Source organism: Apostichopus japonicus, chromosome 10, assembly GCF_037975245.1.
Source record: "Apostichopus japonicus isolate 1M-3 chromosome 10, ASM3797524v1, whole genome shotgun sequence".
Lineage (NCBI taxonomy): Eukaryota > Metazoa > Echinodermata > Holothuroidea > Aspidochirotida > Stichopodidae > Apostichopus > Apostichopus japonicus.
Window position 1 is genome coordinate 8,663,083 of NC_092570.1, and position 19,153 is coordinate 8,682,235.

Here is a 19,153-nt window from a genome sequence, read left to right on the forward strand (position 1 = left end):
CAACTTATTGACATTTTTGATTGATGAGACCTAAATTAGAGCATCAAACTATACAAATTCAAACATTTTTTTCTTTGCCCATTTTCTACCCCCAAAATACTAGTTTTTTGACATTAATTGACCTTTGGTGACCTCGGATCACATGACCGTTAAGTTTGAAAATATTCCCCTATACCATTTGCAACTTGTCCAAAAATATCAACCATGTCACACCTTGGAACTGGGAGTTGTTGCATTAGATGGCTGAAAATTAACTTTGACCTCGTATAACTTCGCACACGAAGGTCACACGGGTGTCAACCAATTGACATTTTTGATCGGAAGGTACCTTTGATATTCAAATCTAGCATCAAAACCAAACATTTTCTTTTTTGCTCGTTTCCTCCCAAAATAAGCACATTTTTTCTAATGTGACCTTTGACCTTTTGACCTTGGTTTCAGATGCTGTTTAATCTCCTGATTCCAAAAAACAAAACGAAAAGTCTGTACAACCATCCTAACTCCGACCGAAAAACTTTGACCCCATATAACTTCGCACATAAAGGTCACACGGGGTCAACCTATTGACATTTATGATCAGAAGGTACCTTTGACATCTGAAAATAGCATCGAAACTGTAAAAATCCCCAAAACACAAAAAGGTCACCAGAGGTCAAATTGAGGTCAAGGATCACCCAGATGCGGGTCGACAATTGGATTACATTGAGGCAACTCCCAACCCTAACAGACATTTCGTTCTCAAGTTATTGCAAAAATACTAGGTTTTTATCATTAATTGACCTTTGGTGACCTCGGAGCACATGACCGTTAAGTTTGAAAATGCTCCCCTAACCAGTTCACAACTTGTCCCAAAATATCAATCTTGTCGCACATTGGCACTGGGAGTTATTGCAGTTCTAATATTTTCAGTTTTTGGACCATAAATGACCTTTGGTGACCTTTGTGGGCACCAAAAACAATAGGGCACACCTTCTCCATATGGCGGATCTATAGTCCAAGTTTGGCCTCAATCCAACATTCCCTTATTGAGATAGAGCGTACCCAAGCAAGTGTCACAGACGCACACACACACATACATACATACACACATACATACATACACACACACATACGCCAACCTGACTGCATAGGTTCCTTTTGCTAAAGCAAGGAACCAAAAATGCAGGAGCTGACTGACTGAACAAACAACAAGATACAAAAGATTTAGTTTAAAATGTAATTTAGTAGATTATTGAGGCAGGATCAAAAACATGTAAGGGATTGCCAATGACGATAACATTTTATACCGGAATGCTGCTGCTCCAGGTTCGTTAAGGAGTTACCTATGTAGGGGAGAGAGACGGGGGTAATTCAACAGAAAAAGAAAATGAGAAGTCGAGTGGTTAATTCTAAGTCAAATTAGACTATGCAATCGTTTTGTGTAAATATCAGGCTTCTGTAGTGCATGACTTTGTTAATAAATAATTTGTGTGCGGTTGCCAAAGAGGATGGGGGCATCTATAGTAGTTGTCCAGTTGTACCGTGGCTGAATGTTAAAAAAAATTTTTTGACTGAACAGTTTCTCCGAACTGATGATGCGCGGCTGAGGAATAAACGCCTTATTTTCATTTTTTTTTTTTGGGGGGGGGGGTATTGGGGGCAGGTTGGTTAAACCTGATATATTCGTTTCCATACACGAGAAAACTATCATTAGTATCGTATCATCAATATCCTCATATAAATACTTTTTTACTGAATGTTGGTCACACGGATGCTGTTCTTTTATTTTAATTGGATGTGGTGGAAATTCAACCATGCCAGGGTTGTAAGGTATAATGCGACAATAGTAGTAATATTTATGAAATACTTACGTCGCTTTTAGCCGCAATGTCAAGAATCTGTATTGTTGACCTTTGAAGGAGTCTACTATCATTGGATCTGATGGTAACGCCTCCTGTTAATAAATCTTTCACCATGGCCACTACGTCATCTGGCTCACCAACTTGTTCAAAGGAACATAGTATTGCAAAAGATTGTCCATCCTCAATTTCTTTTAGATAATTGATGATTCTTGATGAAGCTTTCTTATTGAGTCCACAAGCAAATCTAAAGACAAACTGTAGATCAACAGGGTTTTCTTGAACTTATTTCGGAGCCCACGAGGGAACATGCTCCCTGCAGACTTTGAAAGATAGTTGGCTGCGTACCATTCAACAAATAGGTTGTGATAAAATCTGACAACAGTTGTTCGCTGTAAAAAAGGATCCGCCGCCATCCCTGGTTTATAATTCATCTTGAGAATGTCTTCTTCAAGTAGGATACCTATTGTGATAAGTTCATTGTAACATCCATTGCCAACATTGTTCTTGAACTCGTCTTTCTGCCAAACAATCTGCTGATTCTTTCCAGTAAGAGCATCAAATAATAGTTTATTAAGCCTTGGATAATCTGGAATGATAGCAAAGTTATTTCGTTTTCTAGCGTGACCCGTTTTGTTCCTCATATGCTCATAAAAGCATGTTAGAATGTGATTAAAAAAACTGGTAACAGACGCGAATGATACCACGCTTTCTTCTCCGTAAGAGATATGTACAAACATCACACAGAAGAGAGGTACCTGACAAATGTCGCTTAACACAGGACTTCTAGTGAGAAGATCATTGATTCTCCTAGCCGTTTGATTATCGTTAACAGCAACAGCTCTTCTGATGTACTCATCCCTTGCATTATCATCAAAACCTGTCAAACGAACATTCACGGTCTCTATATCGAGATTATCGGGTATACAGGATGACCTCGTACATGTTATTACCTTAAAGTTCCCAAACATATTACCAGCGATGATTTTCATAATTTCTGAATTACCAAAGATATCCTTGTCCGGATACTCACCATACCCATCCAAAATCATCACTACGCACCGGCTGTTTAACAGAATTTCCATAATGTCTTCCTCTGTTAGACGTGATTCACCTGGCATCAGTAACAGTTTGATTGCGAGACAAATCGACAATATACCGCCGAGCAGTCTTAGAGGAAGCAAGATAAAGATATCCACATCTTTCAATGGAGATGAATCAGCTGCATTGCACCAGTCATAAGCAGCTTGTAATGTAAAGGTGGTTTTACCATAACCAGGATCGCCTTCTAACAGTATTCGCTTTGAAGATATAATGTCATCATTAAATACATCGCGGTATGAGTTAAGTTTTACGGCTTCCATTATATTTCCTTCCAATGGGCGTTCCCTTCCTTTATTGTGTATTCTGTGCATTTCAATACCACTTTCTACAAATACGTCATTCACACAATACACCTTTTCGCGAAAATAAGGGATTGGATGGATCTTGCTGTAAAGTTGTTTGTAAAATGTCTTGAGGTATCGCACAAACAGGTATGACTTATCTGTTCTCAAAATAATAGAAACATATAGCTTTAATAACAGTGTTTTATTTTTTGTTATGTTTTATGATACTTACTTGCGACTGGTAAATAATAACAACAACAACAATCAAAATAATATTAATAAGTATTATAATAATTATTATGATGACGACAACGAAAACAAAAACATGACGTCATATTTTCACTGAGAAAACGTGGCATGCGCAAAATCTGATTAATGTACTTGATATATAGCTTACATTTAGCTTACAAAAATTTTAGTTATAGTCCTAATTTATCAAATTAACATGTTTTCAAGTTTTGAACTAAATGCTGTGATATTTATGCAAGCTGATTTACATCAGTCGTTTTGTTTGTGTTGTATTTGACGATGACTTGGTAATTAGTCTCATATATTTAGTTGTTAACACATTAATGTATTTTAATAATATAACAGACTAGCCTACGTTTTACCCTGTATGAAGGCATTGTATTCCGCCATTTGTTTAGTCGTACATGTGTCAGTCTCTAGTCAGATATACATCGTACTACACCTTACCTTCGGATCCAGGGATAATATCATGCCGGTTGACTAGTAAACCATAAAGTCCCAATTGATCAAGAGCAGTTAACAAGGGTGAGATATCATTAGGCTTTATTTGACCCCTTTCTTCCATAAAGGAGACCATGAGTAGCCCAGGGTTCTTTTTCGTATGTCGTAACTCGTCAATCATAGCAGGAGGAAACATGAAGAACGTTGCAAGACTGAGTATGATATTAGGTGTGAGGAGCTCGGCTAGTCGTACCTTAAACCTGCCAAAATCTGTGAAGAGAATTTTACGAAACATGAATGGCCTTGACTCAGTATTATTAGAAAATTGTTCTTTATTGAAAACAAGAGACCAAGGGCATTATGGTTCCTTGCTTGTAAGGAATATTTACAAGGGAGCAGCACTGTCCTAAAATAGTTATGTGGTCCAATGTACTGTACATACACCACATTATTCACAAAATATCACAAATCAACTGTTGGTCCTTTTGAAAACCTGTTGAGGACCAGGTGTCTGATATGAGCAAGAGTTGGCTCTTTTTACAGAACTCACAGAATCATCCTACAGTATCTGTACTTATTAAGACTTTTTACAAACCAACAAAACATTGATCTCTAATAACTTCTCACACAAAGGTTGCAGAGGAGTCAACTTATGGACAACTGAGATCGGAATATGACCACGAAAATTCAAATAATAAACTTAAAAGAAGCTAATACTGTACAGGTCACCAGAGGAGTCAACTTGAGGTCAACCCGAGGTCAAAAGTCACCCAAACGCAGAGCAACTATTGGATAACAAGAGCGTAACTCCCAACTTTGATGGATATTTAGTTCTCAAGTTATTGCAAAAATACTAGTTTTTGACCACTAATTGACCTTTTTTGACCTGGCATCACATGACAGTTATGTTTGGAAACGATCCCTTACCCTATTCAAAACTAGTCTACAATTATCAACCATGTCAGTCCCTGTCAATGGTAGTTTCACAAGTTATTGCCAAAAAAACACATTTGGACTCATAATTGACCTTTGGTGACCTTGGATCACATCACAATTTGGAAAATGTGCCCCTACTTCATTCACAACTTGTCCCAATATATCAGCCATGTCAGACTTTGTGACTAGAAGTTGTTGCAACCTTGCACATATGCAACCTTGAATGACCTTGGATGACCTGATGGTTTTCATCAAAAATGTTTCCCTTGATGATGTGAAATCTGTCCTAAAATTGTTAATTGTTCCAATGTACACACTCAATGTTATTGCAAAACCAGAATGAAAACATTTCATGGTTCCTTGCTGCTGTTCATTAGTTCCATTCATAGGGAAATGTCTAACAAAGCCCTAATGCAACAACAGATTAATATACTTGATATATAGCTTACATTTAGCTTACAAAAATTTTAATTATAGTCCTAATTTATCAAATTAACATGTTTTCAAGTTTTGAACTAAATGCTGTGATATTTACGCAAGCTGATTTACATCAGTCGTTTTGTTTGTGTTGTATTTGACGATGACTTTGTAATTAGTCTCATATATTTAGTTGTTAACACATTAATGTACTTTAATAATATAACAGACTAGCCTACGTTTTACCCTGTATGAAGGCATTGTATTCCGCCATTTGTTTAGTCGTACATGTGTCAGTCTCTAGTCAGATATATATCGTACTACACCTTACCTTCGGATCCAGGGAAAATACGATGCAGGGTGGTTCGTAAACCCTGAAGTCCCAATTGATCAAGAGCAGTTAACAAGGGTGAGATGTCATTATGGTTTATTAGACCCCTTTCTTCCATAAAGGAGACCATGAGTAGCCCGGGGTTCATATTCGTATGTCGTAACTCGTCAATCTTAGCCGGAGGAAACAGGAAGAACGTTGCAAGACTGAGTATGATTTCAGTTGTGAGGAGCTCGGCTAGTCGTACCTTAAACCTGCCAAAATCTGTGAAGAGAATTTTACGAAACATGAACGGCCTTGACTCAGTATGATTAGAAAATTGTTCTTTATTGAAAACAAGAGACCAAGGGCACTATGGTTCCTTGCTTGTAAGGAATATTTACAAGGGAGCAGCACTGTCCTAAAATAGTTATGTGGTCCAATGTACACACACCACATTATTCACAAAAATATCACAAATCAACTGTTGGTCCTTTTGAAAACCTGTTGAGGACCAGGTGTCTGATATGAGCAAGAGTTGGCTCTTTTTACAGAACTCACAGAATCATCCTACAGAATCTGTACTTATTAGGACTTTTTACAAACCAACAAAACATTTATCTCTAATAACTTCACACACAAAGGTTGCAGAGGAGTCAACTTATGGACAATTGAGATCGGAATATGACCACGAAAATTCAAATAATAAACTTAAAAGAAGCTAATACAGGTCACCAGAGGTCAACTTGAGGTCAACCTGAGGTCAAAAGTCACCCAAATGCAGAGCAACTATTGGATAACAAGAGCGTAACTCCCAACTTTGATCACATCACAGACACAGCATGACATGACAGTTATGTTTGGAAACGATCCCTTACCCTATTCAAAACTAGTCTACAATTATCAACCATGTCAGTCCCTGTCAATGGTAGTTTCACAAGTTATTGCCAAAAAAAACACATTTGGACTCATAATTGACCTTTGGTGACCTTGGATCTCATCACAATTTGGAAAATGTACCCCTACTTCATTCACAACTCGTCCCAATATATCAGCCATGTCAGACTTTGTGACTAGAAGTTGTTGCAAATATTAGCATAAGTACCTAGTGTTTTGCACATAAGCAACCTTGAATGACCTTGGATGACCTGATGGTTTTCATCAAAAATGTTTCCCTCGATGATGTGAAATCTGTCCTAAATTGTTAATTACTCCAATGTACACACTCAATGTTATGCTAAAAAGGTATCAAAACCAACCTTTGGTCCCTCATAACTTGAGAACCTGGTGTATGATTGAAGCTGGAGTTCGTTTCCTCTACACATGCACAGGTTCGTTTATTAAGCTAATCTATAGACAATGTAATTATCAGGAGGCAGAAAGAACTTACTCATTTTGGTGTCATCCGATAAAGTTTCGGTAGCGGGAGATGCATTAGCCATTTTGTTTGTTTTTTTGTCTTCTTATCTTGTCTGAATAAAGAAAAGGCAATCAGCTATCAAACAATTATATATACGACACATTATCATATTAATGAATATATAAATAGTATTGGTGTTAATGGTGGTGACGGTATCAGTGATAGCGGTGGCTATGAAAATTTAAATATGATAATTTTTCCATAATGATGACAACCACGATTGCGATAACAATTATGTTTTTTTTGTGTGAGCCAGAGTCACTATGAAAATGTAAAGCAGGGCCGGACAAAATATATTTCCCTCAAATTAGGTCAATACTTATGATCTTTATCGTTACTCGGGTTCTGTGGACATGCAAAATGGTTCAAAGCACAATGTCTACACGAACAATTACATCATACATTTCACGTTATGATGCAAATGAAAGGTCTATACTAGAGGATTGATCGGGATTATCTTGTACCATGGGCGTCAATCCAGGGGGGGACACGTCCCCCCATATTTCGATGGATGGGGGAAACAATATTAAATGTCCCCCCACACATTTGGAAAAAGAGTAGTGTCGTGGCTCTATTTGGTTACGGCTTACACATCTTAGGATTCATATCCACGAATATCACTCAATGTTGCTGAATGGAGAATTCCACCCAGATCTCGTGAGTTGGTACCCATGAGCTCTCCAACAATCTTAAGCTTAGTCTGCCTTTATTTCGAGGCCAGTTCCATTCGTCGTCGGTTGAAGGGTATAGACAAATATTCAAGTTGATGAATCCAGTGGTACGGACTATGTTTGGTGAAGTCGAAGCTCTCTTGCGGTTGCTCCTGGTCTCCTCCGCCAGTTCGACGGAAGCCGAGAGATCTTTTAGTGCTTTGAGGCGTTTGAAGACAAGGCTACGGAGCACCATGACCCAACAGAGGCTGAACCATGTGATCGTGTTCCATATTCACCGCGCAGGGACGTCGTTACAGGGGGTGTGGGTGTGTCTCACCCTCAAGCCATGGTAAAACTGACGCTAGTTGGAAAATTGGAGTGCGACAGTCGGAATTTCCGACTGTCACACTCTAGTTTATCTAGGCCTTTTCATGTAAATTTTTTTAAAAATTTCGGTCAAAATTGACCTTTAACCTGTCATATTTACCACGTTTTGTTGCCACTTTGGGAAATTGTTTCTCGCGATTCTTATACTCCACCGTACAAAACTTCTTATGATTTTGAATACTACAAAAAAATGCCTAATAGAACTACCCTCATAGGCATAGGGGCCCAATTTGTTTTGTGGGGGGGGGGGGGGGGGGTTGTAACGACTTGCCCGAAAAATATAACCAAAATTTTTCGCACGCTACGCACGCATCACACATCATCATGTGCATATCATACAGGCATGCATCGGTTTTTACATCGCATGCAAATAGCATACAATCATTTTCCGTCTTATTACCCTTCCGTATTGGTGATAATTGTTGGGTAATAATAATATCAGTATAACCACTGAAAAACACATTGCAAATTATCAAAAAAGCTATCAGGGGTGGGGGGGGGCAATAAGTTTTTGAAATGAGTGCCAGTGGGTACAAATGTATCGCAACAAGTTCGTAACAGAAGTGCAGTCGCAAAAGATTGGGTTTTCTGACTGACACTGACCGTATCGTTGACGAGTAGCGGGAGGGTGGGGGGAACAAAGCAGCAGTTGGAATTTTCTGGCTTCAAAACCGATTTTCAGCCACTACACCCCCCCCCCCCCCAATCATCAGGCCTTAGCTACGTCCCTGGGTACATGGTGGTTACATAGTACGCTCCGACCAGAATTCACCCGATAACCAGATGCAAATCCACCTAGCAACCGAGGTAACTTGCTTGAGGACTCCAACGAACAACCACTGATTTATTTTCATGCCTTCATCACTTTAGCCACCACTCACATGGGACCTATTCTAAGTCTGACGATACATGCGCATGTGTGAGGTCCTGAAAACATAATAAAAGTTGTTTGTCTTGCTATCCTTGTTTTCAAATTTCATGTAAATGTATTCTCGTAGACCTAGCAACCTGGTTTAACATGCTGGCGCCAAATTTGCGCTAAGCTCACTATACGAACTCGGATATGGGCTGTGCCTTATTAGTTAGTTATTTAAATTATTAATAATGGCGTATGAGGAAATGCACCATTTTGTGGTATGACTCCCAGGACAGAAAGTCGAGAAACTCATAATCGCGGCGGATAGCTTCCTTCGCCTATATGTCCGGGGGAATTTTGGGACATCGTTCCTATAGACCAGGGGTGGGCAACCTGCGGGCCACATGCGGCCCGCCAGTGATTTTTTTGCGGCCCGTGAGATGTCTCAAGAAAAAGAAAAAAATCAATCTATTTTGCATCATCGCCAAAACGAGCTAGCTGCTTCGAATTTATCTGCACTTATGATGCTGTCAGGTTGGTCTATTATCACCATTAATTTTCAACAGGACTGTATTGACATTATGGTTTGTGAATACAGATTAAGTACACACACCTATTGCTTGAACGTCCTCGGAATCAAAGGTTTGAAATCAGCAGCAGGCCGTTGGTTAGGTGCGGCCCTGTCAATCTTTCACTCCTAAAATCTGGCCCATTCATTCAAAAGGTTGCCCACCCCTGCAATGGGCCTATATCTGATGCCCTGGGGTCAGTGGCGTCGTGCCCATTGGGGCCCGGGGGCACAGCCCCCCCCAAAAAAACAAAAAAACAAAGGTGTCATAAAATTTTGTCATAATTTAAAAAAAAGTGTTTTTGAAATCGAAAAGTTGACTAAATATTCAATTGCTCTTTGATGGTCGTTGCGGATTTTCCACACACCTCAAAGACGACATATCGGGATTAGTAATGCAATTACCTTTGAATATGTTTGTCCTAAGCTCGCGTTTGATACAGTCTCAATTAACCTGGAAAATAATCACTTCGTTATCGCGCGTTTTACCTTAGGTTTCGCTACTTTCACTTTTTCTGCCCATGTTTTCAAACGGCATGGCTCTTTCTTCACCCAGTCACTACTTCTCACGGGCATGGGCGGCAAGGGCGGCGGAACCGGGGGGGCACAGGGGGCACGTGCCCCCATTTTCCCCCAGGTTAAAAATGTGCCCATATTCTACATAAAAATTGAGGTGTCTTAAGTTAGCAAGAGGCCAGGGAACCAGAATGAACACTCGGGAAGGGCCTTTTCCGGCCATCTGAGGGGTTTGTAAAACCAAAATTTTTCTACTACGCTCTGCGCCAACCGATGGTTGCGCTCCGCTCAGATAGTCGTGCATACAACTTTGCATCTCCTTGCTACGCCTCTGACTCTTAGTGAATTTCTGTGGGTCAAACTCAAAGCTATTTCGAATGAAACAAATTTGTTAAGATATGAACAAGAAATAAACTCTAATTCGGAAGATTCTTACATTAGCAATTAGCATGTTTTCGCCTCATTTTGTCTCAAAAGAAAACTTGTTCCTTGTTTCCCAATTTGCACATTGGATATTGCAGTGCTAGTATGCATATTTTCCTTGAGAGGGGGGGGGGGGCGTTGATGGAGTGATGTGTGTACACAAATAAGATAATACAATAAGAGTTGTAAAGGGTACTAAATATAAGGCTGCATCAGTCCAATCGAATTGCTGCAAAGTGCCCTTTGATGTCGGTGCCCCCCCCCCCCCCGATTAAAAGTGCTTCCGCCGGCCTTGATGGGCGGTGATCATGGATCAGCCAACACGAAAATGTTTCGATATCTTAAATGTTGGGCGCTTCTGGGAGACGAGGAATTGGTAAACTTAGGAATAAATGGCGATCACTTCCTTCAAGAATATTTCCCAAAATAAAAAAATTGCCGGAAATTTTTATCAATTTAAGGGGTGTTGCTTTCTGCCATAATGCACGGGAAGTGCCGTTTCCTGCAATCTGAGGGGTCTGCCAGAAGAAAAATTTTCTTGTACGCTGCGCGCCAACCGATGGTGGCGCTCCGCTTAGATAGTACTTACGGCCCGAATACTCGAATCGATTCCGTCCCCCCCATGTTTCAAATCGGATTGACGCCCCTGTCTTGTACCATTTACCAGTTAAGAATAAACTATTGTAATTGTTCAAGAATCCATTTCCAATATCGGAATTTGGAAAGCATGTATTCCATCTACATCAGCTTAAATTTTTGTTTGTGTTGTTGAGAATTGTTGTTCTAAACAAAATGTTGGTGGATTTTAATAGTGAGTCCGTAAAACCAGTCATCACTTACAACATAAGCGATGATGATTAAGTTCATTGAAAATTACGTTAGTATCGCAAGATAATATTAAGCAAGCTTCGAAAGAAAAACCCAGCCTTAAATTGTCTCTCCCTTAGCTTTGCATGTGAAAATGGGTGAAATAAGTGTTAGGATGTAGCAGACAGAATAAACTAGTGTTCAACCGATTATGCATAACAGAAAATACCGATTACCGATTATTTTTTTCATAATCGTACCGATTCCGATTCCGATTATTTGAAAATGAGAAAATATCCCGTATATACGAAATCCTCAAAAAAGTTTGACAGAAAATAATTATTGTTGTGATTTTCCCCTGTTTCCTTTTGCTTTGTTATACAAGGCTCTAAGGTTTCATTTTGTATGTACCAAATTACCTCTGGAGTTTCTCGGAAAGAAAAAAAGTTTTTTTTTTTTTTTAATTTCCAAAATACGGAAATATGACATCCTACCTGGTCAGCACTGTGGTAAGCGAATGGCCTAACCACCTCGACGTGAATGTCACCTGTAATGGCTTGAAATGGGCTAAGAATAGTTACTCAAAATATCCATCTCAAAAAGTATCTCAGACAAACCATCCATCTTCAATCTTTACCAAAGTGTAAATTTTAATGACACATTGCCTTCATTCCGACATTATTTTGTACTTATTTTCAGTATTATACCGTTTATGAACAAATAGAAATGTTACGAACTTGAAGTTAAACATACCTATTCGTTACCTATTTAACTCCATTCAGGTTCTATTAGAAAATGTTAGCTTAGGCCAATCAAACTGAAAAGCAAATTGTACCATCGTAACTTGTTTAAAATTACTCTAAAATGTTATACCAGATTGATGAAAAGGAATAATAACAACTAGAAACTACTCCAATATAAAATATAACATTCCCTCTATAAGACATACCACTTACAGTACCTTCCAAACAAATGCCGACTTCCAGCAAATTGAAAGTTGTAAACTAAGCTACGCATTTTTTTTTTTTTTTGGCAAACCGATGGTTAGGCTACATTTCCCATTGACTTAGTGTGGTTGTTAGGCTAACATGTGGTCGAAGATTGCAGTTTCCGTGGATATTTTTATTTTTTATTTGCGACACAACTTGAGCGAATAAACAGATGGCAAGGTTAGATTTCCATGCAGTTGGCTAAGTGTGAAGTAAGGCTATCAAGTGGTCGGAGATTTGTGAGGATTTTAGGTTATTTTCGCTGGTACTGAAATTGCTTCGTGCAGGCCGTAATTTGCCACGGGAAATTCCCGGTGATTGTGCGCGACCCTCTCGCACTGCTTCAAATTTGATGCGAGATGTGAACATTGTTTGCGCGATTCGCGCTGCAATTCCTAGCTAAAGCAAACGCATGTCACAATTAATTTTACACAGACACCTGATATAACGAGGGCGATTTTATATTTCTTTTCGCACTCGTAATTGTGCTTTAGGAGGGCTTTTTAGCACTTGCGAGGGCGAATCGCCCTCGCCCCGCTTATTTCCGACCCTGTCAAGCACATTCGTTACTTCGCGAAATTGGTATTCCTGCTATGCTTAACTGTGACAAGAAATATGAAGTCACTAATCACGAGGGAAGCAAAATCGGCGACCCTGGCAGCCTAATTTGATGAAAGTATACACTGTGAAAGACGAATAGAGGGTGTCTTATTTTAATATTTCGTAGTAAAAGAACAAACCTAATACATCAGTTGATATTTCAACTTCCATATGTTTTTGAATAATGATATTTTCACCTTCCATATGTTTTTGAATAATCGGTATGACATAACTGGTATTCCACGTAATTTTTACCGATTCCGATTATGTTCCGATTATGCAATATTCGTACCGATTCCGATTCCGATTAGGTTAATCGGTTGAACACTAGAATAAACAACATAACATAGATTTTCTGTTTCACCACTGGTATGGTGGCACCATGTATTTAAGCCTGAAATTAAGACTAATAATTGGTCAAAATCAAGATGGCAGTGGGTAAGAATTAAATGAACGCCCTGTCACACTACAAAGATATGAAACAGGTAAAAATGAAAAATATGAAAAATGACTTTACAGTATACAGTTTTCTGGCAACCCCCGCGAGGCTGATTATAAAAGTCAATATTACAGTGAACTTCCCGCGCTGGGCCATGGCTATCCGTGTGACACGTATACCTTGAAGAGTGCTAACCTAGCCATTGACATTGCCCTTGTAAGTAGGGTTGGGGGCACATCATTAACTCGTTAGTATAGAGACTAAAATTGAGAACACGCTCACTATTACTTTCCTTTTGTTTCTGAAACTTTTCTTGTGAAACGTTCCTTTTTGTTTTTATCTATGTACCATTTTTGTACTTTGTGTTCTTTTCTTTCATTTATGTCCAATTTTGCTTTTCTTTTTTTCGATTTTTTATCTCTTCAGCCAGGCTGAATTTTCTGCAAGCATCGCGGATTTCCTGCTAACCTGGTTCAGAAGGTCCGCAAGGTCTTCCAGCCACATATAAATAAACTATCAGCTATAATCATGATGATTGTAGCTCATAGTTGTTTATGTTTGTTTTACGCAATGTTGCTCCTACCGAAACGAGAAAGTATCAACATTATCGTAGTTATTACCTGTTACGTCGGGCCGCTAAACTTATACACCTTCATTGAGGAGCTAGAGAAGAGAGAACAATAAATTAAAACTAGATGTAACGTTGAACAAAGACAATAATGCAAGTTTATGTCTATTTCAGTGTATTGGATCATATGTGTACAAAGTAACTTGCTCTACTTAGTCATCGTAATTATGTGTCTTTAATTAACATCTTATTTATCTTAGTCAACTTACTTAAGATCTAATTCCAGGAATCTTTTGGTGATTCCACATAATTTACTGTTTGCCAGAACTAATTATGTACATATATAGCTTTCCTTATTATCAAGCGAATACACATTAACTTCACTAAGGTCTTAACGAACACACAGAATAACTCAATTCAACCAATGCACTACAACAGCAATCCAAACTGTACTTAGATGATGCAATGTGGGATATCCCCTATTGCGACATCAATCGTGACGTCACTCAAAATGATCCCCGCAGCTAACCATTGAGCTGTTCACTTCAATCAAGCATCAACAAATGCTACACCCATAATCATCTCCAAAATGGTAGCTCATGTGTCGTACCGGAACTCTAAAATAACATTTTTCATTAATATCAACTGTAGTACTTCATCCCATGTCCATTAACCTCATAGAATAGCTTACATTCTTGACGGAAAATAACGTATCAACATTGTCAATACTGAAATAAAGATATACTTTACGGTAGTTATCACACTACTCAGGCATACACACAGTACATTGTGATGTTGAATGCGTGTTAAAGTACCTGGTTATTAATGTCACAAACGATCATACTCCTACTTATTTGATACTTAACAACAGGTCATCTACGAATAAAACCAACATATTTAAAATCTCAAAACATTTATCAGGCTTAGAAGTGATTAATTTAAGCAAATGGTAGGACTTAAAGACGTTCTTACCTAGAGATGAGACCAAGGGCGCAGGAACCGGGGGGGGGGGCTGGGGGGCGCCAGCCCCCCCCCCCCAGTGAAAAATGTGGAGGGGCGGAAGTATTATTCCGCCCCCCCGCTTCGCAAGTCAGAAAACCCCTTTTTCATTTCCAAATGAGATAAAAAATCTCATTTGGAGCACCAAATTGCATCTAAGGCCAGGTGAAAATACAAAATTAAGTTTACAAAATGGAGTGGGTGTTGAAGTGTGCTATATTGCACCAAATTGCATCTGAGGCCACCTGGAAATGCAAAAATTTCCAAAGGGGAGGGGGACACCCCTCCCCTTAGACCCCTCCCCCAGGCCGGCCATCAGTCTTCAGCCCCCCCCCCCCCCCACTCAAAAGTGCCTTCCTACGCCACTGGATGAGACTGAACCAACAACTCGATGTAACGTTGAACTGTTCCACCCATGATTTCATTGGCGTCTAAGTGGTACGCGTGCGCTATCATGCGTTATGTTAATTAGGTTGTATGTCGTTATGGCATAGTGGAGTCAGTGAGGTTGAGAAAAATCATAGAAAAGGACGCAAAATGCTGCTTTAATAATAAAATAAAAATACTGATAATAGTAACGATAATAATCATAATTATAACAACGATAATTATACTAATAATATCATTAATAAGTATAATACTTATATTAATAATGATGATAATAATAATAATAACAATAATAACAATAGTAATAATAATATTAAAGCGCAAAGTAAAAGATAATTTCTTAGCGCTGTACGAAGAACATATGAACAAATTAACATAAAATACAAACAGGACAGAGAAGACCGAAAAAAACTAATTCAGTAATAAGTTTCGAGTTTATATTTGAAGTTAGTTATTGAGAGGGTGTTGCGAATATTGAGAGGCAAAGTATTCCAAAGCTTCGGTAATGTTTTGGCGGTAACTATATTTCGTCAGTGAAGATTGCGTAAACGTAAAGTGATTCTCCTTTACTGCGAACTTCAGGGAAGCGCACGATGGTATAAAATCCTTGATTTGGTGAGCATGCATGACTTAAAGAAACTGAAAATACAAACAAGGGTATATGTTGTACGCAATGCAGTGGAAGCTGCTTTTTACCTAAACATACAAATATAACCATTTGCTAAGATCCTCATCGTCTAAGAATTTCTACACCACAGGGGGACATACTGAATACCATAGAAATCGATTCAAATACTTAGCGGTTAAAGAACGGAAAGAGCTAAATCCTAAGATAAAACATGCTAACACTCTTGCAAGTTTTAAAGAAATGATTGGCCATGTTTAGTAATGGTGTATTTACCAGACCTTGATATGTTTTATCTACTCGTTTTACTTCTATTTCAGTGTTCTTTGTGATTTTATTTTGTGTTTTATTCTTATTTAACTCTGTTATTTAAATATTTATATGTTCTAATTTCTGATTGAGAAAGAAAGAAAGGTGGCACTGATGCATACAGTACGTACCGAATGCGACAACAAGCAGTAAAGGGAAAATAAGAGCACTCAGTGGCGTCTTCATGTCTGCATGCATAAGAAAAGGAAAGTTGATTTAAAGAATGCGCACTTTATTCACGCAACGTTCAAATGGTAAAATAGCAGAATACTTAGAATATAAAGCCTAGTGGTTAGGGTGTCCGCATATAAAGCGGGAGGCCCGGGTTCGAATCCTGGTGGAGACTGGAAGTTTTTTTCCACTGTTCTTGATTTCCAACTCACTACGATTTATATATATATACAGGGGCGTATCCAGGATTTTCCAATAGGGGGGGGCGTCAGGCATGAATGATCGCCGTCCTGGGGGATGGGTCTAAGGGGAGGGGTGGACAATTTTTGCTTTCGAAGAAGGGCTGAAATGCAAAATGGTGCCATATGCATGGGCGGCGATCCGTACTTCCGAGTGAGGGGGGGGGGATATGACCTTGTTGACTATCTAAGCGTAGCGCCACCATGGGTTGGCGCGAAGCGTACACGAAAATTTTGGGATTAACAAACCCTCTAGATGGCCGGAAACGGCACTTCCCGAGGTTTCCAAGCGGTATATACCCAACTTTAAAATAGGGATGTCATGTCCGAAATATCTCATAATCAGGATCCAAAATACTTTTTTTTTTAATTTCGGGTGTTATTTTGGGAAAATTGCCCCTGTCAATCTTGTTTCAGGCGCAACGGTAGAATGTTCGAGAGCTCTTTTATATTATTCGATGAAGAAAATGGCCTCATGCAGGCTATTATAGGCCTATATACATGCAATACACAATTACACATAGTTACATTCCTAGGTACCGATTGTTAGGGCATCCAGGTGAAACGTGTATTAAGCATTACCCTGGTAACATGAGATTCTCAGCTGTTCGAGGGAACATGTACGTGTGTAGGCCTACTATTGGGCCTATATGAATACTATGAGGGTGCATATATGTACTATATCAATACCGTGGGCGCAATAATACATTTTGTTGTTATAGGGCCAATGAAGCCTACAGTCAACTATTCTTGCTTTATAATGACGCTTTATTTGAAAAGATCGCACTGCGTTTATGGTAGGCGAGAAATGAAGCTAAAAAAGAGCCGTACATTAACGATGATGCATAAATGTAGGCATGAAAATATTCTTATCCCTGGCATTTGGTGGGGGGATATGGTGTATTACATCCCCTCCAACCATTTTCATGGGGGATATATCCCCCCTTCCCCCCAGGATCGCCGTCCATGGCCATATGTGATCCATTTTTCGACCTTAATAATAAGCAACATTTCCAGTAAATATGGACACAAAATGCACAATTTAGTATGGCTGGCATGTCACTTAGTGTTTATAGTGATAATACAAACACAATTACCATCTATGTTTCTAAAACTATTATGCCGCCGAACTTCGCCAGAACCTTTTTTTGGCAAACAAAAAATAAAGCATACGGGAGGGGGGGGGGGTTGAGCGATCACCGACATCTCACATAAAGGTCGTCATCAATTTTTTTTTTTTGGCTAATCTTTTTTTTTTTGGTGACGGCCAATAGGGGGGGGGCGCGCCTGTTGCGCCCCCCCCCCCTGGATACGCCCCTGTATATATATATCTGAAATACCAAGAAATTACCTGAAACACACAAAACAGCAGTAGGAACACTGACCGGGTGTTATACAACAACAACGGATAATGAAGACAACAATGATTTGTACCTAAAATCATTATAACTTATGTTATAGAACCGAGAAAAGCAACATTTAATGTTAAACAATAATCATTAAGTGGCCTTAATTAATCTTCACCATGCAGTCAATTGTTGAGAAAGTTTCAATGTCATTACCAAAACATCATGATATATGAACTTCAATCTATACTCAGGCTATACAAAAATTGAAATAGGTCTTTATTTAAAAAGTAGGCTAACGTGTCCACTTCAAAAGTTTGATAACCAACTCAAAGATATAAATTGATGCAGACTATACTATTTTGGTTTGGGCGATACTCACTGACAGTTACAGTTTGCTTGCGTGACTTATCTGTCTGCCTGGTATCATTTGGATGTATTAGTATAGAGTGTGCACTAGACTGGTGTTGTATCGGTATAGATGGTCCACTGTAGGCTGCTGATGTATTGGTACAGATGGTGCACTAGGCTGTTGATGTATTGGTACAGATGGTGCACTAGGCTGGTGATGTATCGGTACAGATGGTGCACTAGACTGCTGATGTATTGGTACAGATGGTGCACTAGACTGGTGACTGGTGACAAATGTAGGGATCCACTAACAAGAGAGAACACACTTAAACCTGCTGGTAGGAGGAACAAAGCCGTTCGGAACCAAGAGACAGCTCAAAACTTGTCAAAATGAAACAGAGAACCGTTGAATTATGCAAAATTTTGAAAATGCATTACCAGCACGGTCTATACGAAGCAAGGTCGGTTACAAACTAACTGAGCTAGGGTTCGGTGAACATTTTAAATGAGTGAGCGTTATTGCCGTATATAGCCATTGTAAATCACTTCGAGGTGAAAAATATGTTTGTTCTACTCGTGAATACAGACCGTGACAAACAATATGTCTAGTCTTTAGCATTCAGCGAGAAACCTACACAATATAGAACATAATAAAAGCCCACGCGCTAATCACATGATATGCAGGGAGTAAGTAGCAATAACTGGTCCGAAAGTGTCGCCATTCAAGCTAAAGAAGTCAACAGGTAACACATGCAGTAGTTGCGTGATCATCAAACTTTGGTTGAGTCCCTGCCCAGTTTGCATCGCTGTATCGTCGTCTGCTTCATCGCCACTCAGACGACTGCATGTTACGTTGAGCTGTAACTCTGCACTATTCTGTGTAAGGAGCTAATTAGCCTTTGGTTTAAACAATGAAAGGAA

At 39.1% G+C, this 19,153-nt stretch overlaps 2 protein-coding genes across 5 annotated transcripts in view; both read right to left on the bottom strand.

Annotated features, from left to right (window-relative positions):
• Positions 1 to 2,093, bottom strand: part of LOC139975405 (uncharacterized) — a 77,305-nt gene extending 75,212 nt beyond the window's left edge. Inside the window, exon 1 of the mRNA XM_071983385.1 lies at positions 1,851 to 2,093. Coding sequence (XP_071839486.1) covers positions 1,851 to 1,955 — 105 coding nt within the window. The 5' untranslated portion in view covers positions 1,956 to 2,093. The remainder of the gene's footprint in view (positions 1 to 1,850) is intronic.
• LOC139975407 (uncharacterized) lies at positions 2,033 to 18,718 on the bottom strand. Of its 4 annotated transcripts, XM_071983387.1 has the most exons (7): positions 18,264 to 18,718; positions 16,257 to 16,313; positions 13,858 to 13,900; positions 6,970 to 7,051; positions 5,601 to 5,864; positions 3,923 to 4,186; positions 2,033 to 3,384 (listed from the first exon to the last, which is right to left on the bottom strand). In XM_071983387.1, exons 4-7 carry the CDS (start codon positions 7,019 to 7,021, stop codon positions 2,033 to 2,035), a joined length of 1,932 nt encoding a protein of 643 aa, XP_071839488.1. In that variant the 5' UTR covers positions 7,022 to 7,051; positions 13,858 to 13,900; positions 16,257 to 16,313; positions 18,264 to 18,718. The 4 variants fall into 4 exon arrangements, with proteins under 4 accessions (XP_071839488.1, XP_071839490.1, XP_071839489.1 ...); XM_071983389.1 differs by lacking the exon at positions 16,257 to 16,313; XM_071983388.1 differs by lacking the exons at positions 16,257 to 16,313; positions 18,264 to 18,718 and adding an exon at positions 15,173 to 15,461 and having other exon boundaries at positions 13,858 to 13,905.
• Positions 18,719 to 19,153: the final 435 nt, after the last annotated feature.

What these genes read in the sequence shown, in the direction of transcription:
- LOC139975407 (XM_071983389.1), bottom strand. Translation starts at nt 7,021, where the DNA reads ATGGCTAATGCATCTCCCGCTACCGAAACTTTATCGGATGACACCAAA. An exon ending in ATCGGATGACACCAAAATGA is followed by an intron (nt 5,865 to 6,969) that starts GTAAGTTCTTTC and finishes TTCTCTTCACAG; the next exon opens with ATTTTGGCAGGTTTAAGGTA. An exon ending in TATTTTCCCTGGATCCGAAG is followed by an intron (nt 4,187 to 5,600) that starts GTAAGGTGTAGT and finishes TTCTCTTCACAG; the next exon opens with ATTTTGGCAGGTTTAAGGTA.